The sequence below is a fragment of the Orycteropus afer genome, unplaced genomic scaffold (genome assembly GCF_000298275.1).
Source record: "Orycteropus afer afer isolate SDZICR_OR568_19922 unplaced genomic scaffold, OryAfe1.0 scaffold00217, whole genome shotgun sequence".
Taxonomy (NCBI): Eukaryota; Metazoa; Chordata; class Mammalia; order Tubulidentata; family Orycteropodidae; genus Orycteropus; species Orycteropus afer.
Window position 1 is genome coordinate 5470320 of NW_006921804.1, and position 27656 is coordinate 5497975.

General features: G+C 42.3%; 1 protein-coding gene across 1 annotated transcript in view; it reads left to right on the forward strand.

Annotated features, from left to right (window-relative positions):
* Positions 1-13645, forward strand: part of PGLYRP4 (peptidoglycan recognition protein 4) — a 14065-nt gene extending 420 nt beyond the window's left edge. Inside the window, exons 2-8 of the mRNA XM_007948594.1 lie at positions 1287-1385; positions 2172-2373; positions 7373-7491; positions 8896-9048; positions 10838-11036; positions 12202-12320; positions 13467-13645. Of these exons, the coding sequence (XP_007946785.1) occupies positions 1287-1385; positions 2172-2373; positions 7373-7491; positions 8896-9048; positions 10838-11036; positions 12202-12320; positions 13467-13645 (1070 nt within the window). The remainder of the gene's footprint in view (positions 1-1286; positions 1386-2171; positions 2374-7372; positions 7492-8895; positions 9049-10837; positions 11037-12201; positions 12321-13466) is intronic.
* The last annotated feature ends 14011 nt before the right edge of the window (positions 13646-27656 follow it).

Sequence of the window (27656 nt, forward strand, 5' to 3'; positions counted from 1 at the left end):
TTTTGCAGACTCTACATTATTCTTTAGAAGCACTTGCCTTTAAAAAGGGAAAGAGTTGCTTTGCATCTAGGGCACAGGACTTGGAGTTCAAATCCTTGCCCTGCTTCTGGCAATACTTTTAAACAAGTTCTTTGCTCTTTAAACTTTAATTTCCTCACTACCTGAAAATTAAGATAAGATTTATGATTTCCTAAACTTACTGTATAAGAAGAAAGGCCTTGAGATCTACTTTTGAAAATCAGCCAGTAAAAACCCTATGGGTCTTAATGGTCCAATCTGCAACCGATCGTGGGGAAGACATGGGACCTGGTTGCATTTCTTTGCACTGTGCATGGGGTCACCAGGAGTTGGGGGCTGACTCAGTGGCTGTTAACAACAATAATAAGTTGATTGTGAGATATAAATGAGATAAGGCATGTGAAGGACTTAGCACTTGGGCGGTTAGAGGAAATTAGTAGTAGCAGTGATTATATTTGTATTATTATTACTCAATCACGATCTAACCTAGAACTTGAGTTTATGCTTGTAAGTAAGAGAAAGTTCCTTGGGGGTAGGGGTGTCAGTCTACACACTGGACCATCTCCACAGTCCCTCACACAGGACAATGAGCTAGCACATGGCCCCAAAATAAATCCTGGAGGAACTGATTTGGAGGAACCGATTTTGATTCATGCATATAATTGAAATCCCTTCTTCTACACCCTTCCTCATTACATCTATTTGGTAGCCAAAATCAAACAAAACCCATTGCTGTCAAGCCGATTCCAACTCATGGCAGTTTCTAAGGCTGTACAACTGTACAGAAGCAGGCTGACACATCCTTCTCTTATGGAGTAGCTGGTGGGTTTGAACTGCTGACCTTTGGGTTAGCAGATGACTGCTTTAATCACTGCATCAACAGGAATCCTTTCTTTTAGGCAGATAATTCATCAAGTGAGGACTTTGTGGTTTTCAATGGTCTGGATATATCTTCAGGTTGTTTTGCATCAAGTGCATGTGTGGATATAGCTCACAGGAAAAGAATAATCTTTCTATTTAATTAGCTTTTATAGATACATAATATGTTATTTAACAATCATTTTGGGGTAACACTTGGAGTTGGCATTGGCAAAAATAGCACCATCTGCTGCTCTTGGAAGTGGTCCTTTAGCCTTCCCAGAGGGGTTTCTGCAGGGAGCTTGGGGATTTGGGAAGGCAGGAGTGTAGTAGAGTGAAGCTTGTGTCTCTGCAATGGCTGGTATTGGGTTTCTCTGAGGACTGATGCAGAGTGGAATGTTCTTTTGCAGGCATCTCCTCTCGGAATGAAACACAAACTAAAGAAATATCAGAGAAGCTTCAGTATCTGTTTGGTAATGTTTCTCAGCTCATTGAAAAAGGCAAACTGGGTATGAATGGTAGGAGGCTTTGTTTCTCATAAGACCAGAAATGTGTCTCAGGTCTACACAGCCACAATGTGTGTGGGATGGGGGTGAATGGGGTTGAGACTCTGACAGAGGTATTGGCAAACCACCTGCACTGATTGTCCTAGGTCTGTGGGATGGAGGAATGGTTCCAGGAAGAGATAGAAACCCAGCTAGGGAATAAACAGCTCCTAGACCCAGGGAACCCTTAGTCTGAGGATGGAGATCCATACTCTGAGCTCTGGGAGTCCTCATTCCGAAGTGGTAGACACAGCCTTGCCACAAGGAACCCTCAGACTGAGGGGCAGACAGAGGATGCTCTGAGGAGTCCCCAGGCTGAGGAGGTGATTTGGCTCCTCAGAACGCAATCCAAGTCACAGAGAAAATTGTCAGTGAGCACAGTGGATGCTGAGGGTGTGGTGCTGAGGCAGAACTGAGAGAAGGCTTTTCCTGGGGAGAGTGGGTGAGCTGGAGATGCTTCCTAAATAAAGCCTGGAGCAGAGCAGGGAATAAACAGAAAGATGGAATCTGCCCTAGGGAATGTCCAGGGATAGGGGAGCAAAGCTTCTGGGTTTCTCTGGCCAGGGGGAGCCTGTATGTTGAGGTGAGTGTAGGTGAAATGGGGTATGGAAGTGAGAAGCGGAGGGTATGCATGCATCACGCCCTCTCCTTGGCTCTTCCAGCATTGTGGGGCAGACACAGCCTAAAGCGGCTAGCATGGCAGTGATGGGATAGGACATGCTATATGAGATCCCTGTGGTGCCCTCACAGATGTGTCCACCATGGCCTCTAGAAAGGAGTGGGGGGCAGAAGCTGTTGGCTGCAGGACCCAGCTGACCATGCCAGTGGACTTCCTTGTCATACACCACATCCCTGGACTGGAATGTCACAACCAGACCATCTGCAGTCAGAAGCTACAGGAGCTGCATATGCATCACATCCACAACAACAACTGGTGTGACGTGGCCTACAAGTAAGAGGCTTAGTTTGAGCTTGGAGGCTCACGGTCTTTTTTATATTCTTCAATAATACTATAATTCAAAGGCATCAATTCTTCAGTCTTCATTATTCATCATTTAGCTTTCTCATGTATATGAAATGATTGAAAATATCATGGCTTGTGTCAAGGACACCTTATTCACAGTGACATCTTTGCTGTTTAGAGCTTTAAAGAGGCCTTTGCAGCTGATTTGCCCAATGCAATACATAGTTTTCTTTCTTTAAAAAAAAATTAATTTCAGCCTGTCCACCCATCTATCCACCCATAGATCAATACTTACCATCACTGACAACACAGTATCGAACATACAAAAGGATTCATCTGTGTTGTCTGTACCTCCTATGTACCTCTCTATGTCTTCCTCTTCCTCAATGCCACTGTGTCAATAACTCACTTTTGGTACACTGCCCCTCCCTTCATCCAAATCAGTACTGTCTCTACCTGTCTAGCAGTGTTCCCCTCCCCTCCCACCCCTGGTAACCAACATAAAAGTTTTGTTCCATATATAAACCTTTCCTTGACTTTTTACAATAATGAACTAATACAATTGTTGTCCTTCTGTGATTGACTTATTTCACTCAGCGTAATGTCCTCTAAGTTCATCACATTATGCAGTGTTATTCTTTAGTGTTGCATAGTATTCCATTGCGTGTATGTACCATAGCTTGCTTATCTATTTCTGTTGATGGAAACCTAGGTTGTTTCTATCTTTTTGCTATCGTAAATAGTGCTGTGATGAACATGGGTGTACATATGTCTGTTCTTGTTCTTTAGGATATATATATATCTAGTAATGGAATTGCTGGATCAAATGGTATTTCTATTTCCAATTTTTTAAGGAATCGCCATACTGTTTTCACAGTGATTTTATCATTTTACAGTCCTGCCAGCAGCATATGAGAGTCCCAATCGCTCCACATCCTCACCAGCATTTATTTTATTCTGTCTTGTTGAACTTTGCTATTAGTGCTCAGGCTAGATGGTATCTCATTGTTGTTTTGACTTGCATCTCTCTAATGGCTAATGATCGTGAACATTTCTTCATGTGTTTGCTGGCCTCCTGGATATACTCTTTAGTGAAGTGTCTATTTATGTCTTCTGCCCATTTTTTAATTGAATTGTTTGTCTTTTTGTTGTTGAGGAGTTGGAGTTTTCTGTAAATTTTAGAGATAAGTCCCTTGTCAAATATGTTGTTGCTGATTTTTTTTTTTCCAATCTGTACTTTCTCTTTCTACTCTTTTGGATAATTCTCTTAAAGCACATTAAAATTTTAATTTTTGGAAGGTCCCATTCATCTGTTTTATTTTCTGCTGTTTATGCACTTTGGGTTATGCTTGACAGTCTATTGATGCCATAAAAGAGGGCCCCTAAATTTGCCTCTATGTTTTCCTTGAGGAACTTTATAGTTTTAAGTTTCACATTTAAGTCTTTGATCCATCTGGAGTTAGTTTTTGTGTATGGTGAAAGGTATGGATCTTGCTTCATTTTTCTTCAAATAGATATCCAGTTCTGCCAGCACCATTTGTTAAAGAGACAATCTTTTTCCCATGTAATGGATTTCAGCCCTTTGTCAAAAAGGGTCAATCAATTTATTTCTCGGTTTTCAATTCTATTCCACTGGTCTATGTGCTTAAGGCATTTGACTGCTAACCTGAAGGCTGATGGCTCAAATCCACCAGCCACTCCATGGAAGGAATACTGGGCAATCTACTTCCTTAGAGATACTGCCTCAGAACCCTAAGACGGGATCACCATGAGTCAGGAGTTTGGTTTTTTTTTTTTTTTTTTTTGGTTATTTGTCTGTTGTTGTGCCAATACCAGGCTGTATGGACTATTGTGGCTTTATTGTAAGTTTTGAGATATGGGAGTGTGAGACCTCCTACTTTGCGGTTCTGCAATGTTGTTATTGTTGTTATGTGCCCTCGTTTCTTATCTGAGGTCTGTTTCTGTAGTTTTATTTCCTGAATGTTGCTTTCGTGGGGACTGATTGCAGATCCAAGTAAAATTAAATCCTTGACAACTTCAATAATTTCTTAATTTACCATGATGTTGCCTATTAGTCCAGTTGCAAAGATTTTTATTTTCTTTATTTTGAGGTGTAATTCATACTGAAGGCTATAGTGAGTGCTTCAAGTCTTCTTTGCTTTCACCAAGCAAAGTTGTGTCATTTGCATATTGGAGGTTGTTAATGAGTCTTCCTGCAGTCCTGATGCTGTGTTCTTCCTTAGTCCAGCTTCTCAAATCATTTGTTCAGCATATAGATTAAATAAGTATGGTGAAAGGATATAACCCTGATGCACACCTTTCCTGATTTTAAACCACACAGTATCCCCTTGTTCTGTTTGAATGACTGCCTCTTGGTCTATACACAGGTTCTGCAAAAGCACAACTGATCGTTCTGAAATTCCTATCCCTCACAATGTCATCCACAATTTGGTATGATCCACACAATCGAATGCCATTGCATAGTCAACAAAACACAGGTAAATATCTTCCTGGCATTCTCTGCTTTCAGCCAAGATCATCTGACATCAGCAATGACCCCCCTCATTCCATGTCCTCCTCTATATCCAGTGTGAATCTCCAGAAGTTCCCTATAGGTGCACCACTGCAATTTTAGAATTATCTTTAGCAAAATTCCACTTGTGTGTGATATCAACGATATCGTTCGATAATTTCCACATTCTGTTGGATCACCCCTCCTTGAAATGGACACAAACATAGATTTCTTCCAATTGGCTGGCTAGGCAGTGTCCTCCAAGACAATGAGGGTTTCCAGCACTGCATTCATTCACTGAAACATCTCAGTGGGCATTATGTCAATTCCTGGAGCCCTGTTCCTTGCCAACACTTTCAATGCAGCTTGGACTTCCTCTCTCAACACCATTGGCTCTTGATCATAGTTGAATGCTGACTAATTTTCCTTGGTTCAGTGGCTCTCTGCATTTCCTCCATCCTCCCTTGATGCTTCCTGCATTGTTCAATATTCCACCCATAAAATTCTTTAATATTGCATCTTGAGTCTAGAAACTTTTCTTCAGTTCCTTTGGCTCGAGAACTACTGAGCCTCCTCTTCCCTTTTGCTTCTCCAACTCCAGGTCTTTTCAGCATATTTCATTATAATACCAGACTTTGTCTTCTGGAGTCACCCTTGAAATCTTCTGTTCAGATCTTTTATTTCATTAATTTTTTCCATTCACTTTAGCTACTCTACATTCAGAAGCAAGTTTTAGAGTCTCTTCTGACATCCATTTTGTTTTTGTCTTTCTTTTCTACCTTTTTTTTTAATGAACTTTGCTTTCTTCATGTATGATGTCCTTCGTGTCATCCTACAGCTTGTCTGGTCTTCAGTAATGCGTGTTCAATGTATGAAATCTATTCTTGATATGGTCTCTAAATTCAGATGGGATATACTGAAGGTTGTACTTTGACTCTCTGGAACTTTTTAAAATTTTCTTCAGCTTCAACTTGAACTTTCATACAAGTGCTTGATGGTGTGTTCCACAGTTAGCCCTTGGTCTTGTTCTGATCAATGATATTGAGCTTCTCCATCAACTCTTCTCACAGATGTAGTTGATTTGATTCCTGTATATTCTACCTGATGAGTTCTATATATATAGTTGTCATTTATGTTGTTGGAAAGAGGTATTTTCAATGAATAAGTTATTGGTCTTGCAAAATTCTGTCATATGATCTCCAGTATTTTTTCTATCACCAAGGCCATATTTTCCAACTACTGATCCTTCTTCTTTGTGTCCAATTTTTGCATTCCAATCACCAGTAATTATTAATGCATCCTGATGGCATGTTTGATCAATTTCAGACTGCAGAAGTTGGTAAAAGTTTTCAGTTCCTTCATGTTTGGCAGTAGAGATTGGTGCATAAATTTGAATAATAGTCATATTAACTGGCCTTCCTTGTAGTGATATGGACGTTATCCTCTACTGACAGAGTTGTATTTCAGAATAGATCCTGAAGCTTTTAATTTTTTTTTTTTACAATGAATGTGAAACCTTTCACCTTTAATTTGTCATTTCCAGCATAGTAGACCATTTGATTGTCTGATTCAAAATGGCCAGTATCAGTCCATTTCAGCTCACTAATGCCTAGGATATCCATCTTTAGGATATCTATTTCATTTTTGACAACCTCCAATTTTCCTAGATTAACCCTCTGTACATTCCACTCTCTCACTATTAGTGGAGTTTGCAGCTGTTTCTTTTCATTTTGAGTCATGCCACATTAGCAAATGAAGGTTTCTAAAGCTTTACTTCATCCAAGGTCAACTCTACTTTGATGATGAAGAGGAGTTAATGGTGCCCTAAGGGATAAGAGTAGATGGATAGATTCCTCAACCCCTGGCCCTTCTGAAGTACAATTCTATAGTCACTGGGTCATCAGAGGCCACTGTGCCCCAGTTGCCTACCATGAAGCCAAGCTAATTCTGCACACTTTGTTGTGTTTCTCTCTTCTGTCTCACTCTTCTTGCTTCCTCACTCTGGCTTCTGTGATCTTCCCCTTCCACCTCTAAATAAACTACCAACATCCAAGTCATTGTTTCAGGTGCTATTTCATGAGAAGTCCATCCAAGACAGTTTCCTGGTGGTGAGAAATCAAATGAACAGCATGTGTGGAGATAAGACAAGCCGCATGCATTTTGGAGGAAGAAGGAGAGCCACATTTAAAAGGATGTGCAGGCTGAGAAGATTCCTATATGGTGTGATTGAGTCTGTGTTAGAGACTCAAGAATATACAAAATCTGGGTGGGAGATAGGGAGCACAAGAGTGGATTCTTGATTCTAAGCACTAGGAGCAATGAATTGGTCTATCTGTTATTTGGAAAGAGTTCACGCAAATTCCTCTTTGTGAAAATGATTTGAGTCTTCTCCCTTTTGAAGATGAGTGAAGTTGTTTCTTTCACAGGGATGTGACATGGTGCTAGGCATTAAACTTGCATTTCCTTGCTCTGCAGCTTCCTGGTTGGGGATGATGGTAGGGTGTATGAAGGTGTTGGCTGGAAAATCCAAGGCTGTCACACCCAAGGCTACAGCAACATCTCCCTGGGTTTTGCCTTCTTTGGCACCAAGGAAGGTAATGGTCATCCCAGCTGAATTTTCTTCAAAGAGCTGTCTGCACTCTTTGCCCATTTCCTTGTCTTGACATTCTATTGTTTCCCAGCCTTCTTTGATGATCCACTCTCTCCTGGAATTCTCTTCTCCCTAGTCTCCCATGACACAGCATTCTTATGGTCTTTCTACTCTACGTTGCTTTCTTCTCAGCCTTCACTGTAAGCTGCTCTTCCTCTCTCTGTTTCATAAACAGAGAACCTATCTAATCTTCTGTTTGCAGCATTGTACTCTTTCTGTTTTTACCTGGGAAGGCTCAAGGCTTCAGCTCTCACCTCTATATCAATGACCTGTACATCCTCTTCTGTAGCCTTGACATTTTTATAAAACCAAACCAAACCCACTGCTGTTGAGTCTATTCAACTCATAACAACCCCTCCTTGGATTTGTGAGGTGTATCTCTACAAAAGTAGATTACCCAATTTTCCTTTTGAGGAGTGTCTGATGGGTTTGAACCATGAGCCAGGCTATTACTTCTAATTTCCTGTCAGAAACATCCTCCTTCCAACTCTGTTACTCCTAAATTTTCTATATAGTTTATTTAAATCATGTCGATGCCTCTCATCCCTAAAATCTCTTCCACTTTCTTCTGTCTATTACTCCTCCCCCACCTCCATCCTGACATACATACTTTAGAATCATGACATTGAATGTGTGAACCCTTTTAGTCATAGATAAAGCTCTTTCCCATATACTTTCTCATTTTCCTCTCCCAGTACCCTTTGAGATATTCCAGGCAGGTATCATGACCCCTATCACACAAAGTGCAACTGAGAAGAAGAATTAGAACATGAACCTGTATTCTGATTCTGCAATGTTCAACCTCAACTATTTCCAGCAGACCAGAGGGATGTTTGTGTTCAGCCATCTTGTTTTCATTACCATTCACTTGCAACCTGGGTGTCCACTTGTAAGCTACAGGATGTTGAGCAAGTTATTTAATTTCTTGGAGCCTCAAGATCCTCTTCATGAATAATGGGGGTAAATAATAGTATCTACCTCAGAGGTTTGTGGTGAGAATTGAATGAGTTAATCCAGATAAAGAACCTGGTAGGTGCCAGGGGTCCCTACAGAGGGAAAACCCTGACCTGACCAGGCGTATGCTCCTGAGCATGTTATTGCCTTTCAACTCTTTCATGGGGTGAACAAATGCAGTTTCGTCAGGTCCTTGGGAAAATCTTCATCCTGGGGCACTGAGAGCTCTGTCCTGGTGGATCCTACACTTAAGTTTTTCTGACCTGGGGAAGTCTGCTCCTCTTCCTTCCCCTCCAGCAGCTATGCAGGGGTTGGCAGGACACCTCTTTCTCCCCTCACAGCTCTCCTGAAACTCAAGCCAGACGTAGGTTCCTCACAGGTTACTGTCTTCCAGGCCACAGTCCCAGCCCTGCTGCCCTGTCAGCCATGGAGGGTCTAATCTATTACGCTGTCCAGAAGGGCCACCTGTCACCCAGGTATTTTCAGCCATTTCTTGTGAAAGGCAAGAACTGCCTAGTGCCTCCACAGAAGATAGGTCCAAAGAAAGGTAAGAACTTCAACTTCACCTTGCTCATCTCTTATTAACCCTAAACACAATTGGGAGTGACCTCTCCAGTCTGGCTCTCCCTGGATTCCTTCTGACAGGGAGCATGCCACCCAACTCTCCTCAGAGGAACCCTGCAGGATGCCTCTTCGTCTCTCAGATTCCTAGAATGCTAGAGCCACGGCATTATCTCTGGAGTAATGTATAGACAGTTCTGATTCATAGTGACCCCTCCTTGGGTTTCCGAGGCTGTGTCTTTACAGAAGTAGATTGCCTAGTCTTCCTTCTGAGGAGTGGCCAGTGGGTTTGAATGACCAGCCTTCTGGTTAGCAGTCAAATGCTTTAGGCACTATGCTACCAGAGCTCCTAATCTATAGACACACATTTCTTCAATCATTCAACAATTATTAGGCACGGAGGATATACACAAAACACAAAAATTCCCACCCTCATAAAGAAGGCAGAGAATGACAATAAACAAATACACAAGGAAAATGTTCGGTATATTCTATGGTGAAAAGGAGCATGGAGGGAAAAAGATGTGGAGAGAGATAGCATACATTTATACACATATTTATATATACACTTGTGTATGTACAAAGACACATCTTTCTAATTTCACAACTAGAACAATATACTAATATACTGAAGGCGAACTTAAGTAACCACTTATATTGAGTTGACAGGAAGAATTTACCATAATTTAGGTAATAAAATGTAGATATGATTTCGGGCTTAACAAATAGTAACATCAACAACATTAAAGTTAATATATGCTTTTAGCCTTTTGTTGGATTTGATAAAGGTTTTTTTATTTAAATTATCTCTATTGTGTTGAAGTGCTGAATAAATTTGATCCTGCCTTTAGACTGATGTCATCTGTCAATATTAATAAACTTTTACATTGACAGAGAGTTGTATGGGTTACAAATGATTCTCAAAGACACACTTTCAGATGAAAATTAACCCAACTACCTTATCAAGTATGTGTACACACACACACACACACACACACACACACAACAATCCTGCAGATAAATAAGTGCAATGTGTCCTTGGAATAAAACATCCATGTCCCTTCAGGACCAACATTCCCAATGTCCTTTGGGTTCTGTGGGTTGTATCAAATTCTATAGCTTTCTGGTTTCTGCTTCTTGACTCCAATCACATGGTGCAAACATACCCTATTCCAACTAAAAAAAATAAAACGCATTGATGTCAAGCCTATCTCAACTCGGAGACCCCATGTGTTACAAAATAGAACTGCTCCGTAGGGTTTTCCTGGCTGTAATCTTTATAGAAACAAATCACCAGGTCTTTCTCCTGTGATGCTGCTGGGTGGGTTTGTGCCACCAATGCTTAGGTTAATGTTGTTGTTGTTGTTGTTGTTATGTGCCGTCGAGTCGGCCCCAACTCATAACGACCCCTCCTTGGGTTTCCGAGGCAGTATCACTACGGAAGTAGGATTGCCCAACCTTCCTTCCGAGGAGTGGCTGGTGGGTTTGAACCACCAGCCTTCTGGTTAGCAGTCAAGTGCTTTAACCACTATGCTACCAGAGGTTAATAGTCATCCACAAAGCATTTGCACCATGCAGGGACCTAGGTGAGCCATTCTGAGAGCTATTGGCCTCTCCTGAGTCCCATAGTCAGGGTCAGCACAGGATGACCAGAGAGGTGGGGATATTGTGGAGGGACTAAGGAATAGTGAGGTGGTCACTATTCAGTAGTGAGATGGTCAACAGATGGGTGGGCAAAATGAATCCCTCTCCCATGTTTTTTTGCCCCAACACAGCTTGCCCCAGCATTGTTACACGGACTGATTGGGAGGCCAGGGAGTCTCACTGCCCCAAGATGAACCTCCCAGCTAAGTATGTTATCATCATTCATACCTCTGGGAAAACTTGCAGTGTGTCTGATGAGTGCCACCCACTGGTACGAGATATCCAGTCCTTCTTCATGGACAGACTTGACGCGTGCGACATTGGGCATAAGTAAGTAGACTTGAGGACATGAGAATTTTTATTCCCTTAGGTGCAGAAATTGAGTATTGAAAGGAAGGGGGAAAGGAATGCATGTTTAGTGACTGCTCAACATATGAGAAAAGCTTTATGTATGGCCACATAGGCTAGGGAGGTGGCAGCTGTGGTGGAGAGAAGTGGAGGAATTTAAGAAGCCATTGGAGGCTAATGGCTAATAACTAGGATGCAGGGTGGATAAAGGAGGGCATTTAGGAAATATAGTTGGCAAGTGTTTTTCTGTTTTTTTTTTAATCATATTCCTGGGTCAGTGGGTGGTGTGTGGTGGCTTCTTTAACCAAGATAAGAAGCCTAGAAAGAGGGGAACAGGTGGGAAGAAGGTGGGTCCAGTGTGCATATATGGACTTTCATAGATGGCAACTGAAGCTAAGGAAGTGGATGGGTTAGTCCTGGGAGAATGTGCTGAGTGAGAAGAGTAGAGGGCTTAGGACAGCATCCTGAGTAAGTTCACACTTAAGGAAAAGGCACAGGGGTACAGAAGAGCCAGAGAAGGAGCAGCCAGAGAAGGAGAAAGCTGGGAGAATATGGTGTGATGAAGCTATGAGAGTGTTTGGAGAAGGTGAGAGGAGCTGAAAGGATCAAATGCAAAGAGAGGTCAAGCAAGATAAGTTTGGAAAAGTATATATTGTATTTAGTGGCAAGGAGGTCACTGAGAATCTTGGGAGAAACAGTTTCATTGGCATGGTAGGAGAAAGGCTAGATTGCTGGGATTGAAAGTTGTGACTCTCTTCCTCATAGAGAGTGGACTACTTGTTGGTGACAGTGGTGTGCTGGGTCAGGGTTGGCACAGATGGCTCCATGAAAGGATTGTTAGAGATTCAGATATTTTGCAAGCCAGGTGTTAAATTACTGGTAGCTGAAATCAGCCATGGTGGGAGTATTTATACCACTGTAATCAGCAAACACTATAAAGCAGGGCCCCCATCCCCTGTGAGATGGTTTACCAGCACACCACTGGCAAGGGCTCTGTCTTATTTGTCTCTTTAATGCAGTGCTTAGCACTTAGTAGAAAATCAACATTTGACGAGGAAAAGCATTAATGAGTGAATGAATTAAACAATTTCTGACTTCCAGAGTGCCTTTCTTACATGGTGATCCCCATCTCCCTTTGTTCCTCTAGCTTCCTTGTGGGCCAGGATGGTGCCATCTATGAAGGGACAGGCTGGAATGCCCAAGGTTCACACACTGCTGGGTATAATGACATTGCTCTGGGCATTGCCTTCATAGGCACCTTCACAGGTCAGTAGATGCTTTGGGCAGCAGGGGCCATCATATAGTGTTTGAGGGAGAGTATCTAAGAGACATGAAAGACAAAGTCATCAGACACAAGGATCATTTTAGTGCCCGCCTGTGGTGGATTTACTCCAACATGATGCTGTGATGCTGCTGGATGGGTTTGTGTCAAGCTTCCAACTTGACATTTAACTGAGTGTGACCAGAGGTGACCCTCAGATGAATCACATCCCAAATCTCTCTTCCACATCTGGCCAAATGACTTTTTCTTCTCATATCCAAGGTACACGTGGAGCAAGCAGATACGCTCTTTGTGCATATTTTTAGCCACGACAGCAAATACAACTCTTTTTTGTTACCATGTGAGGACACTCTGTCTACATGCCAAAGCTATGAATTAGCACACTGTCTCTGCAGTGTGAATTGTCATTGCTCAGAGTTCTTGACCATAGTTTCTTCAGACTCAAGAGCCTTTTGATGAACCTCTGGGAAGAAGTGCTTATGTCACTGGGCCTGGTTCAGGCCAATACTAAAAATGACATTGGTTTGCAATGTATATGTGAGCCAGGAATAAGCCTGGAGACAGGGCTGGGACCGTGGGGCTGGTCATATAAAAGTACAGGAAACACCTGTGGCTAATCCAGGGTTTATAAACCTGGTATTTTGGACCAGAAAATTATTTGTTGTGGGAGCTGTCCTGTGCCTTGTAGGATGTATAGTAATATCCTTGTTTTTATCCACTGAGTGCTAACAGAACCTGCCACCTCCCCCAACTGCAGTTTTGACTATCAAATACGTCTCCAGACATTAGCCTAAACTAGGCTAAACTTTATCAGTGGATAAAGGCTTTGAACATTCTCAAAGTAATCGTATCTCAGGCTTTGCCCTTTTCATTCAGGTTTCTCCTGGGATGCTGTGAAAGGTTTATTTATTTATTTAGATAAGAACTTTAGCACCAAGGAATCGGAAGTCTTGAGCTGGTTTTGTGGCTATCTTAGGGGTGGTTGCCTATGCTGGAATATACTAGATTGGTGATGGTTGTGGTGGTGGTGGTGGTGGTGGTAGTGGTGGTGGTGGGTTGTCTAGGAGTCTGTCCTGCCTTGGGCAGGGAGTGCTGGGATTCTGTAACCACCACTCCCCTGTGTTTTTCAGGTACCCCACCGAATGCTGTGGCTCTGGAGGCCACTCAGAGCCTGATCCAGTGTGCCCTAGACCAGGGGTATTTGACTCCCAACTACCTGCTGGTGGGGCAGAGTGATGTTGAAAACACTCTGTCTCCTGGGAAGGCTTTGTACAACATCATCAGCACCTGGCCTCACTTCAAGCACTGAGAGAGGCTTGTACTCCTGACACTGCTCCTCCTTAGTGATTGGGCCTCCGCTGTTCCCCATTCCACCCCACTGTGTTCCCTCTCCCTTGCCAGCCCCAAATTATCCTCCTTTCTGAGGTTCATATGATCATGTCCCTCCAGCTCATTTTTTCCAGTAGCCCTCCAATGCCACAGCTGGGCATTCACAGCCCTCTGAGTCTGGATCTAGACATCCTCTCTCCTCATCTTCCTCTTTTTTGGACACCCAACTCCTCAGCCAGGTGAGACGACAGGCCAGTCCCTGCTTTACTCCTCTTTCCCTCTGTGCTTGTCCCTTTGCCTCACAAAACATCCCTCACACACCTCACACAAGATCCAGACCCGTGTTGCTAGGCTCCTGTCCTCTGCTCATGGATTGACTTGTACATTTTTGGATGCAGCCTTTATTTAAGAGTTCTGTGCTTGTTTACATATGTGTGGGGAGTGTCTTGAGGATAGAGACTTGTCTTATTCTTTCTGCCCCCTCAGTGCCTCAGCAGTGTCTGAAATTTAATACAAAATGTTTACTGAAAAAATGAATGAATAAATGAATGAGTGGATCCAAATATTTGCTCACATTTCCAATCAGCTCCATCATCCTATCTGGGAGCAGCCTTCCTGGACAATCCCTGCATCCAGCCACATCCTTTCCAATCCATCCCTTTCCAGTGTAAGTCTCAGACTGGCTCTGGTGGGTTTGTCATTAATAGCTCCTGTGCCTCTGGTTCCATCTCCTTATCTCCCAGAGCCCTGAGGACAGAGACATGAGCACCCTTCAGGGCCCAGACCAGGACTTTGTCCACACAAGCTGCTTAGGGTTGCTCCTCTGCCTCTGGGCTCACTGAGCATTGGGGTGGACTTTGGGCTGGGCTTTGGGCTGGGTTAGACCCAGAACCTTGGAGGTCTACAGCCTTTGCTACTGCCTGGGTTTCTCCTGCTCGGAAGGAGCCTCTATCCTCTCAGGCAGAGCCTGATGACATGATACTGTTTCCTGGAAGCACAGGGGCTGTTTCTTGTTTGCTCTGATCCTGATCTGGAAACAAGGGAAAGAAGGGAGGAGAAGGAGGAAGATGGAGAAGAAGAAGGATAAATAGAAGGCCCCATAAATATACCTCCTTTGCTTTTCAAAAAATAAATTTCTCTGTATTCATGGCATGTTTTTGACTCTAATGTATTTTCTCAATCACTACAAGCACAGGCATGAGCGCAACGGCCCTCACATTGATGTGGCACGTTATCTGTCACTCAAAGGCTCTGTCAACATGACTGTCTTAGTTACCTAGTACTGCTGTAATAGAAATGCCACAAGTGGATGACTTTAAAGAACAGAAATTTATTTTCTCATAGTTCTGGAGGAGGCTCAAAGTCCAAATCAGGGTCTCAGCCATGTTGAGTCCTTTGTGAATCTCTTTTTTGGTTTCTTGACACATGCGACATTGGGCATAAGTAAGTAGACTTGAGGACATGAGAATTTTTATTCCCTTAGGTGCAGAAATTGAGTATTGAAAGGAAGGGGGAAAGGAATGCATGTTTAGTGACTGCTCAACATATGAGAGAAGCTTTATGTATGGCCACATAGGCTAGGGAGGTGGCAGCTGTGGTGGAGAGAAGTGGAAGAATTTAAGAAGCCATTGGAGGCTAATGGCTAATAACTAGGATGCAGGGTGGATAAAGGAGGGCATTTAGGAAATATAGTTGGCAAGTGTTTTTTTTTTTTTTTTAAATCATATTCCTGGGAGAGCCTTGGCATTCCCCGCTGCTTGTCTCTCCCCTTGTGTGTCTCTATGGCTCTTTATAACTTAGAAATGATTTGGTATAGGACTCACTTTACTCTAGTGCAATTTCATTAACATAACCAAAGAAACCCCTGTTTCCAAGCAGAGTGCTAGGTGAAAGGGTAAGGATTTTAACATAGTTTTTTGGGACACAATTCAATCCATAACAATGACCTATGAGCCTCCTATTATCTGACCTCAGATCATCTTGGAGTGGGGTAAACAGGAAAAGGATTATTTCCCCCATTTCCTAAAGAGCCCAACAGGCCCGTAGAAACTTGAGTCCTTCCCTAACTCCCAGAATCCAGAAGAGAAGCTGCCAGGCTGTCATGCCTCTAAAGCTTCCTGCTGACCCAGCACTTCCTGTCTCAGTGAAGACCCATGAGGGCTTTCTAGATCTCTGCCTTTCCTGTGGACAGGTGCAGGCAAGAAATACACAGAGAGGTAGGACTGAACTCTGGGAGGTACCACCATGAACTGAACTAGGATTTCTTTCCTGTCTGATAGAAGCTCCAGGACAGATGGCCTCTCTTTTTTTTGGTTCTGGCTCCAATCCCCAGGCATCAGGTCCTTTCCTCCTCTAGTGGTGGATTTTCAGGGGGCTTTAGTCTCCCCCAGCCTCAGCCTATTGTACCCTAGGGCCACTGCAAAATTAATATTCTTTGATGTACGCTATGGCTGCTTCCTCATTTGTGATTTCATTGGTTTTTCACATACATGGTCTTTCACATACAGTCTCAGTCACAGCAGTGTGCTTCCTAGTAGGCAGCCTGCTTTCAATCTTTTCCATAGAGAAATCGATCTTCGTCTTCCCCAGGAATCAACCACGATCTAACACAAGCACAATCGTACTGTCCATCTATCTCATGGGGCTTTGAGAGGACTACCTAAGGCGATGAACATAAAGGGCTTTGCAAAAGCCTTAACAAAAATCAGTGGTCATCAAGTGGACTCTGAATCGAGGAACCCCCACACATGCTGGAGTAGAACCGTGCTCCACAGGGCATTTAATGACTGATTTTTCAGAAGTAGGTCACTAGTACTGAAAAGCTGAGGTGTCTCAGGGTGAGCTTGAATCACCAACCTTTCACTTAGCAGCCAAACAAGTAAACATTAAAATATTAGGAATTATTATTTTTATTTCTTTGTGGTTTCTGGCAGCAGCGTATATCTTTTTGGGAAGCAACCTCAGGTTCCTGGTGAAGTCCAGCATGGACTATGGTTAATGGGTCTGAGATCAGATTCTTGGAGCTGTAGGTGGCAGTGGGGAACAGGGATGATGAGTGCAAGAGGAGGAGGGGTGGCCCTCCATGGCCTTCTGGGCTGGCCATCCTGGAAGGGCCCCTGGAGGTTATCTAGCTTAATGGTTTTCAAAAGTTATGTTGTTGTTGTTGTTGTTATATGCCGTCGAGTCGGACCCGACTCATAGCAACCCCTCCTTGGGTTTCTGAGGTGGTGTCACTATGGAAGTAGATTGCCCAACCTTCCTTCTGATGAGTTTTTGGTTTTCTTCATTCTTCTTTGCTCTGGACGAGGAGAGACCCATCATTGTATCTAGATGGCAGCTTGCAAGCTTTTAAGATCCCAGTTGCTACTTGCCAAAGTAGGAGGTGGAACAATGTTTTGTGTAGTATGTTATGCCAATTAAGCTTGATGTCCCCTGAGACTATGGTCCTGAGCCCACAGGTTCAACTACTCGGTCCCTCTGGGTAGGTGGCTGTGACCAGGCAGTGACTACCACCTTGCCTCTTGTCAGCTCTACTATACACCTGGGAATTCAGATCATACACATAAACTTATAGGACCATTGTCTGCCAACCCTATACATGTTGTTGGGTACCCTCCCCGCTTCATAGACATACCTATTAGTTCAGCCTGTCTACCCATCTGTTCACCCATCTATCCACCCATATACCTATGTTTGCATTCACTGATAATGCAGTACTGTATGTGCAAAAGGGTTCATCTTTGTTGTCTGTACCTCCTATGTGCCTCTCTATGTTTTTCTCTTTCTCAATGCCACCATATTGATCACTCACATTTGGTACATTGCCCTTCTCTTCACTCAAATCAGTACTTATCTGTATCTATCTAACAGCATTCCCTGCCTTCTCCTCCCACCCCTGGTAACCAATAAAGAAAATTTCCTTCCATAGATAAACCTTTCCTTGACTTTTACAATAACGGGCTAAAACAATATTTGTCCTTTTGTGATTGACTTATTTCACTCAGCATAATGTCCTCCAAGTTCATCCACGTTATGTGGTGTTTTGTGGATTCTACATTATTCTTTAGAGTTGCATAGTATTCCATTGTGTGTATGGTTTGGTTATCCATTCCTCAGTTGATGGACACCTAGGTTGTTTCCATCTTTTGGCTATTGTAAATAGTGCTGTGATGAACACGGGTGTGCATATGTCTTCTTGTCATGACTCTCAATTCTTTAGGACATATACCTAGTAATGGAATGGCTGGGTCAAATGGTATTTCTAATTCCAACTTTTGAAGGAATCTCCATACTGCTTTCCACAATGGTTGTACCATTTTACCGTCCCACCAGCAGTGTATCAGAGTCCCAATCTCTCCACATGCTCACCAGCATTTGTTATTTTCTGTCTTGTTGAACTTTGCTACTAATGTCAAGCCATAGTATTTTCAAATGCTCATGTGCATGCAAAAAATGAACAATGAATAAGGAAGATCACAGAAGAATTGATGCCTTTGAATTATGGAGAAGAATATTAAATATACCATGGATTGCTAGAATAATGAACAAATCTGTATTGGAAGAAGTACAGCCAGAATTCTCCTTAGAAGCAAGGATGGCAAGATTTTATTTTATATACTTTGGACATGTTATCAGGAGGGACCAATCCCTGGAGAAGGACCTCATCCTTGGCAAAGTAGAGAGTTAGCAAAAAAGAAGAAAACCCTCAACGAGATAGATTGACACAGTGGCTGCAATGCTGTGCTCAAGCAGAGCAATGATTGTGAGGACGACGCAGAATGGGGCAATGCTTCATTCTGCTGTGCATAGGGGCATTATGAACCGGCTCAAAGGCACTAACAACAACAACAAAGCAGACAAAGATCCCTGTTACTGTTGTTAGTCACAATTGAACCAGCTCTGACTCATGGCAACCTTATGCATAACAGTGTGAAATATTGCCTCGTACTGCATCATATTCATGATCACTGATGTGTTGGAGCACATTGTTGCAGCCACTCTGTCAATCCATCTCAATGAGGGTTTTCATCATTTTTTTTTGGCCCTGTACTTTACCAAACATGATGTCGTTTTCTACTGACTGGTCTTAGTAGGTTAAAGAGCAATTGAGGAAAGAGAAATAGAGTAGGGCAAGAGAGATAGGAATATCAAGGGGTTGTAATTCAAATATTGTGATCAAAATAGGCCTATTGCAAAGGTGACAACTGAACAAGATCTTGAAGGGGGTGAAGGAGGTAGCTGTGAATAAATATCTGGGAAAAAGACATTCCAAGGGAAGTGAACAACCAGTGCAAAAGCCTGTGGTGGGAAGAGGCCTGGTGTGTAGCCAAGGATGGCTGAAACTGGGGGAGGGAGGCAGTATGCTGTCAGAGAGGAGAGCTGAGAGCTAAGGGGGTCAGATCATACAGGACCCTGTAGATCATGTAACGACCTTGGCTTTTACTTTGAAAGTAAAGTGGAAAACCATCAAAGGGTTTTGAATAGAGAAGGGACATGATCTAACTTATATTTGTTAAGGAACACTAGCTGCTATGCTGGGAATAGATGGGGTCATCAGCTTCTCATTTATTAAACAAACACATAATGTAGTAAATACAAACACTCACCCCCTGCTCTGGATCACTGTTGGTTAGTGACAGTTGAGGAAAGACTCTGTCTCTATCAGCACCCTGGGCTTCTGTGGTGGTTGAGAAAGGACAGAGCCAGTCAGTCCCTCCTTCTTCTCTTCCTTCTCCCCTTCCTAAAGGGAACTCCCACCACCTCCAACTCTTGACTTGCTGGGTGCAGCTAGCTTTCTCTAGCTCTCTTAAAGTCTCACTATGTTGGTTACTTTTAGTGTCTCTCTGAATTTCTCTCTTACTTTTTTCCCTGTTGCTTCTGCTCAAACTCTAGAATATAGTAACAGGAAGGAAAGAGCTAGATGGGGATATGTGAATTAGGACCATAAGTTCCCATTATCATCATGTGAACTGTAATCACCCCCACTTTGTGTTCTACCTGCTCTTACCCCCTGCTGGCAATGCTATAGCATCCCCGTCATCAAGGTGAGGGAGGAGAGCTGTGGAAGGCAGAGGGGCTGCTCTGGGGACAGGCTCCACTGAGTCAGAGAGAAGCAGGATCCAGGTGTGATTCTGGGCAAGCAGGTTCTCCCAGACAGGGCCGTCAAGTTGTGGGGCCTTAATTATAACCTTGAAGCTAAAGGATGCACAGGTGTCAACTCGTAGGAGGGTGTGGTTGGCTGGGAATGGAACTCACAGTGGATATATATGAGGGTCTGCCAGGGGGAATATTCCAAAGAAAGAGCATGAAAGGTCTCCTTGAAGTTAAGGAGCTGATGGGATTCTGTTCAGGCTGGACAAGGGGCTTTGGGAACAACTCTCAGCAGTTGCTGCAGGAAAAAGACTTCTTTTCCTTTAATATTTACATCAAATATCATGTCTTCTGAGAAGATTTTTGTGTCCCACCCCAAGCAAATTTTGAATCTCCTGTTTTTCAGACTACTAACTGTAGTTCATAGTTATTTATGTTTTCTTCTCTCTGTTCCTTTCTCTCTCTCTCTCTCTCTCTCTCTCTCTCTCTCTCTCTCTCTGTGTGTGTGTGTGTATATACATGTTCTATTGTCTGACTTTTCCACTATACTGTAAGCTCCATGAGATTAGGAACTATGTCTATCTTCTTCATCCTCTGTACCAGTCCCTGATGCATAGGAGGTTCTCACTAACATTTTAGAAGGAAAACATGCTAAAGCCCAAGATGTGGGGAACTCACACTGTTTCTTTCTACTGGCAGGTTTTAGAACAGGTGGCAAGTGCAGGTGCCAGCCCACTGAGCTCCCACTGGACAGAGAGGATACAAGGGTGAGAGAATGGAGGAGTCAGAAGGAAAATGTCTAGGGAAAACAGACATCCCACAGGTGGTACATGGGAGGGGACTGAGTGTTTCATAACATTTATTGGGTGCTTTCTGTGGTCAGACTTTATGGCAGAGACATGGTATGTGACTTTACTTAATCCTCAAGACAACCTGGCAGGAAAGGAAACTGAGACTCAGCTTGGAGAAGTTAAGTGAATTTTCTAGGGTCATAGGCAGTTATGTTGGAGCCAACCTGAGAGTCACACCTGGGTATATTTGACTTTAAAGCCCATGTGATTTATACCAAACCAGTCTGCCTGCAAGCTTGTCAACATGCCTTTTTAAATGTGATTGTATTAGCTCTAAAATAACTTGGTAGCACAGTTGTTAAAGTGCTTGGCTGCTAACTAAAAGGTAGGTGGTTTGAATCAATCAGATGTTCTGTGGGAGAAAGATGTGTCAGTCTGCTTCCATAAAGATTTGCAGGCTTGAGTATTAGCTGTAACCTGTAAATAACCCAGATGTCATTAACTGGTGAATATACAGACAACTTGCAGTTGCTTGTGTAACATAACCTTACTTAGCAACAAAACCAAGCAATCAACAACCCCCCCCCCAACAAAAAAGGAATGGGCTACTGATACGCATGACAGCATTGATGAATTTAAAAATATGTTGTGTTAAGTCAGAGAGGCCAGACACAAAAGAACACATGCTGTATGCTTCTATCTATCTGAAATTCTAGGACAGGCAGGACTAATTTGTAGTGACAGAAAGCAGATTGCCTGAGACTTTGGGGTTTATTTTATTTATTTATTATTTATTGTGATTTGGGTGAAGATTTACAGAGCAAATTCACTTTTCATACAGCAGTTCACATATACTTTGTTGCATGTCATTGACCACAGTTTACCATAATGCAACAGCTCCCCTCCCACTTCCTTCCCATAGTTACCTCTTCCCAGTGTCCATCCCTCCATACTCTCCTGCCCCCTGAGCTGTCTCCCTGTGATAAGCAGCCCTTCCTTCTCCCATGATTGCTCTCTCCAGGGCATGTGTCTACTTGAGGTAAATGTTTAACTCACATGCCTGTACTTTGGCTGGAAACCACAGGTGTGGGTTCAATTCCAGACCTGAAGGGCAGCTAGGGGCCATAGTCTCAGTGGTTCCATCATTCTCTATTGGACCAGCAAACCTGGTCCCCACCATCTTTTTTTTCTTCCCTCCAAATGATTTTGAGTTTTGTTCCACATTGTTCTCCTTCTCTATCCAGGATCTCCTACATCCCTTCCAAGTGGATGACAGTGGTAGCCGGGTACCATCTAGTTCTTCTGGTCTCATAGTTGTATAGGCTGCAGATTGGATGGTGTACCAGTTGCTAGGACTGATTGTATCCATGAATTTTTGGTTTTCTTCATTCTTCTTTGCTCTGGATGAGGAGAGACCCGTTGTTGCATCTAGATGGCAGCTTGCTAGCTTTTAAGATCCCAGCTGCTACTCTCCAAAGTAGGAGGTGGAACAATGTTTTGTATTGTATGTTATGCCAATTGAGCTTAATGTCTGACTTTGGGGTTTATTGATGGCAAAGGGTGATGAGGGAACTTTGGGGGCTAATGGGAATGTTCTATGTTTTGATTGTGGGGCTAGTTATACAACTGCATAAATTTATCAAAACTTCTTGCATTTAAATTTTGTGCATTTTACTGTGTATAAATTATAGCTCAGTTAAATTAATTAAAAATGAGGTGACCAGAGTGGCCACAGTATCCAGGTCATCTGACTCAGGCAAACATGATTCTCAAGTTCCAAAATAATTCCAATTAAATAAAGTTAAGGATGTGAGCCCTGGGGCAACCCTAGTGGTGGGCCCAAGGATCTTGGAAGTATTTGTAATCCCTCTTTGGGCAAAATCCTATTGCGGCACACAGGGACTCTTCCTTAAGCAAGGAACACATGAAATCTGCTTCTTACCACTCTCCTTTCCTTATTTCAAGAGTATTACTTTTCTTTCTGTATTTCTTTTTAAATTGTGGTGAAAACATACACAACAAGACATGTGCCAACATAACTTCCCCATTTACAGGTCAGGGACATTGGTGACACTTTTCATGTTGTGCCATCATTATTGCTATCCTTTTCCAAAATGTTCCATGATCATTAGCATAAACTCAGTGCTCCTTAAACAAAACCTTCCCCTTTCCCCTTCCCCAAGAGCATTACTTTTAAAATCACCACCTGTCAGTTTGCCATAGTGTGGTGTCTTGTGTGTTACTATGATGCTGGAAGCAATGCCTGTAGCATTTCAAATGCCAGCAGGATCACCCATAGTGGACAGATTTCAGTGGAGTTTCCATACTAAAAGAGACTAGGAAGGAAGGTCTGGTGATCTACTTAAAAATTAGCCAATGACAACATTATAGATCACAACAGAACATTGTCTGACTCTTTTGCTTTGGACAAGTCATTAGGAGGGATCAATTGCTGAAGAATACATCATGTTTGGTGACATAGAGGGACATGGGGGACATAAAAGACCTTGGTGAGATGGATTGACACAATAGCTACAACAATAGACTCCAACATGCTGGTGATTGTGAGGATGATGCAGGTTTGGGCAACATTTCAATCTATTGCACATAAAGTCATCAGGAGTTGGAATTGACTTGATGGCTGCTAACAGCAACATTTTTTTAAAAATATGAGTACTTAATATACTACAGGTATTTGTAACCCTACTCTGGTATTTCTTCAATAATTTAATATACATCAAACTGAAAAACCAAAACAAAACTCGCTGCCCTTGAATTGGATCTGATTCATAGCAACCCCTCCTTGGGTTTTCAAAGTGGTATCACTATGGAAGTAGATTGCCCAATTTTCCTTCCGAGGAGTGGCTGTGGGTTTGAACTGCCAGCCTTCTGGTTAGCAGTCAAATGCCTTAGGCACTACCCCATTACAGCTCCCTTAGCAACTCAAAAAATAGAAGTGACCAGAGTGATTTGTTTTTATCTTTTTAATTGTGAGTGTTACACACACATATAGAAAAGCACAAAAATAATAAGTGTATAGCTAAATGAATTATCACAAACTGAACACCCATGTAACTACAACACAGATGAAGAAAACAGTCTACTACTAGAACTCCAGAATTCCACCCCATAGCTCTCCCCAAACACTACTTCATCCTTTTGATCCCCAATTCACCACTGCCTGAACTAAAACATTTTTTTAAGTATTTGATAAAATACAATCACATAATATTTTTTTTTTTTTTTGTTGCCTGGTGTCTTTCATTCAATATTTTGTTTGAGATATTAACCTATGTTGTTGTGCATAGCTATGTTGTTGTTATGTTGTTAGATGCCAAAGAGTTGGTTTCGACTCATATCAAGCCAGTGTACAACAGAATGAAATGCTTCCCAGTCCTGCGCCATCCTCACAATCTCTGCTATGCTTGATCCTATCACTGCAGCCACTCTGTCAATCCATCTAGTTGAGGGCTTTTCCTTTGCTTTCGCTGACCCTCTACTTTACCAAGCATGATATTCTTCTCCAGGGACTGGTCCCTGCTGATAACATGACCAAAGTATGAGAGACCATGTCAGGCCCTTCTCACTCCTGAGGAGCTTTCTCACTATACTTCTTCCAAGACAGATTTGTTTGTTCTTCTGGCAGTACATGGTATACTCAATATTCTTCACCAACACCATACTTCAAAGACACCAATTTTCTTTGGTCTTCCTTATTCACTATCTCACTTTCACATGCATATGCAACTGCAACCACTGCCATGGAGTCAGATTCCACTCAGAGCAACCTCTCCTTGGGTTTCTGAGGTGATATCACTATGGAAGTAGATTGCCCCATCTTCCTTCCGAGAAGTGGCTGGTGGGTTTGAACTGCCAGCCTTCTGGCTAACAGTCAAATGCCTTAGGCACTATGCCACCAGAGCATGAGGCAACTGAACATACCATGGTTTGGGTCAGGTGCACCTTAGTCTTCAAAGTAACATCTTTGGTCTTTAGCACTTTAAATCTGCAGCAGATTTGCCCAATGCAATATATCATTTGATTTCTTGACTGCTGCTTCTATGGGTGCTGATTCGGGATCCAAGTGAAATGAAATCCTTGACAGCTTTAATTTTTTCTCCATTTATCATGATGTTGCTCATTGGTGCAGTTGTGATGATTTTTCTTTTCTTTATGTCCATGTATAATCCATATTGGAGGCTGTAGTCTTTGATCTTCATCAGTAAGTGCTTTAAGTGTTCTTCACTTTCAGCAAGCAAAGTTGTGTCATCTGCATATTGCAGGTTGATAATGCATCTTCTTCAATTCTGATGCTATGTTGTTCGTATAGTCCAACTTCTTGGATTATTTGCTCAGCATGCAGAATGAATAAGTGTGGTGAAAGGATACATCCCTGATGCATACCTTTCCTGATTTAAAACCATGCAGTATCCCCTTGTTCTGTTTGAAGGACTGCCTCCTGGTCTATGCACAGGTTCGTAATGAGCACAATGAAGTGTTCTGGAATTCCCATTCTTTGCAACAATGTTATCCACAATTTGTTATGATCCACACAGTCAAATGCCTTTGCATAGCCAATAAAACACATGTAAACATCTCTCTAGTATTCTTTGCTTTCAGTCAAGAGCTACCTGACATCAACAATGATATCCCTCATTTGCTCATTTTCATGGATATGCATGTGAATTGTATGAATATAACTCATTCTACCTAGATGGATATTTGATTGTTGATGGGTGTTGGTTGTTGTTAGAAATAGCACTATTATCACCTTATTGTATGTATCTTTTGGTGCATGTGTGCATATAATTCTGTTAACTATATACCTGGAAGTGGAATTCCTGGATCATAGGGTATGTGGAACTTACTTCACCAGATACTGCCAAATGGTTTCTTTCTTTCTTTCTTTTTCTTTGGTACATTGCCCTTCTCTTCACCCAAATCAGTACTTACCTTTACCTATCTAACAGTGTTCCCCTCCCCTCCCCTCCCCTCCCACCCCTGGTAACCAAAAAAGAAAATTTCCTTCCATAGATAAACATTTCCTTGATTTTTTACAATAACGGACTAATACAATATTTGTCCTTATGTGATTGACTTATTTCACTCAGCATAATGTCCTCCAAGTTCATCCATGTTATGCAGTGTTTTGCAGATTCTAGGTTATTCTTTAGGGTTGCATACTATTCCGTTGTGTGTATGTACCGAAGTTTGGTTATCCATTCCTCAGTTGATGGACCCAAATGGTTTCTAAGAACCAATTTAATAATCCACTAAGATATGAGAGTTCCTGTAATTCCATATTCTTGCTTATACTTGTTTTTGTCAGTCATTTTTATTTTAGCCATTCTGATGCATGTGGCTTAGTTTGCATTTCCCTGATGACTAATGAGATTGGTCTCCATTTTACGTTTATTGGCCATTTGAGTGCCTTCCTTTATGAAGTACTTGTCACTTTTCAAATAGGCTATCTTTATTTTTTCTTATGTGTAGATTCAGTTTGTGAAAGCTATTTACATAATCTGTATATGGGCCTTTAGTAGATTAGAGATTCTTGATTGATTCAGGGTAAGAGTTTGACACTGAAGCTGGAGATGAGATTGGAGACAGAAAATGAACGGACATGCTATGTCAAAATTAGGTATAGCTTTACTATATGAATGGAGCTCTGATGGTGTAGTGCCTAAGGCATTTGACTGCTAACCAGAAAGCTGGCAGTTCAAACCCACCAGCCACTCCTCGGAAGGAAGGTTGGGCAATCCTACTTCTGTAGTGATACTGCCTCGGAAACCCAAGGAGGGGTCGCTATGAGTCGGGGCTGAGTCGACGGCACATAACAACAACAACAACAACAGGCTTTTGTCTATCTTAGGTGAGAAGGAGTTGGTTGCTCTCATTTAAAAAAAATGGCCTCTAGAGAGAGAATGAAAGTCAGGAAAGTTGCTGATAGTTGAGGGAGGGCAGAGTCCAGGAAACCAAATCTTCAGGAGAAGGAAATCTGCCAACCAATGAGGAAGTGAGCCCAATTGCACCTGGGATAACACCAGATCCACATATTATGGGTCTTGACGAGCTTAAAAGTTTGTATGTGGAAATAATATCCAATTGCTCTATTTCTGTTCTGACACCAGCTGTACAGGCAGCACCTCTTCCTCCAAACCTAGCCACCTGGAGCCAGGCCAGACCTCACAAATCAGTGTTCAGTCCTCCAGATTGTTAAGTTTGATAATTCACTAGAATGACCCACAGAGCCAGGAAAGCACTATATGGTACTTATGATTACAGTTTTATTACAGCAAAAAGGTTACAACTCAGGATCAATATAAATAGGAGGCTCATGGGGTAAGGTCTGGGAGGGTCATGAATATGGAGTTTCCATGTCCCCAAAGGGTATACTACCCTCCCAAGCACTGATGTCTTTTATCAACCAGGGAGCTCCTAGATATTCAGTGTCTACTGCTTTATTGGAGATCTCATTCTGTAAAGCAAACTCCAGCCACTTTCCCCTGTGGTTGGTTGATATCACAAGGTTGGTATTAGGAGGCTGCTCATAAAGTTAATCAAAAGATTGCCTTGATCATTTTTGGAAAATGCAAGAAGGCCATCTGAATTCACCTTTATTTGAAAACTTGTTTTAAAAGAATGGGGGCGGGGAGAACAAAGCATCTTTTCTGCCTTTCCTAAACAAACTAAACTGTATAATTGAATAACCAAATAGCAGAGAACTTCACATAACAGAAATACTCTAATAAATAAATGGAAAAGGAGTGGTAGAATTGGAACATCACCATTTGAAATGCCGAATGAGTTAAAGAATCTTGACTCAGAGTATCAATGACTGTTATCATGCATGATCTCCTTGTAGATTAAAGTTTTGTGAACTTATGGACAATGTCTATTTTCTTCATCACTGTGTATCTACTTCCTATTGCTGTTGTTGTCAGGTGGTGTTGAGTCAGCTCCTACTCAAAGTGACCCTATGTACAGCAGAATGAAACACTGCCTGGTAGTGAACCATTCTCACAATCTTTGTTATTCCTGAGCCCATAATAGCAGCCATGGTGTCAATGCATCTCATTGAGGGCATTTCCTTTTTTTGCTGACCCTGCT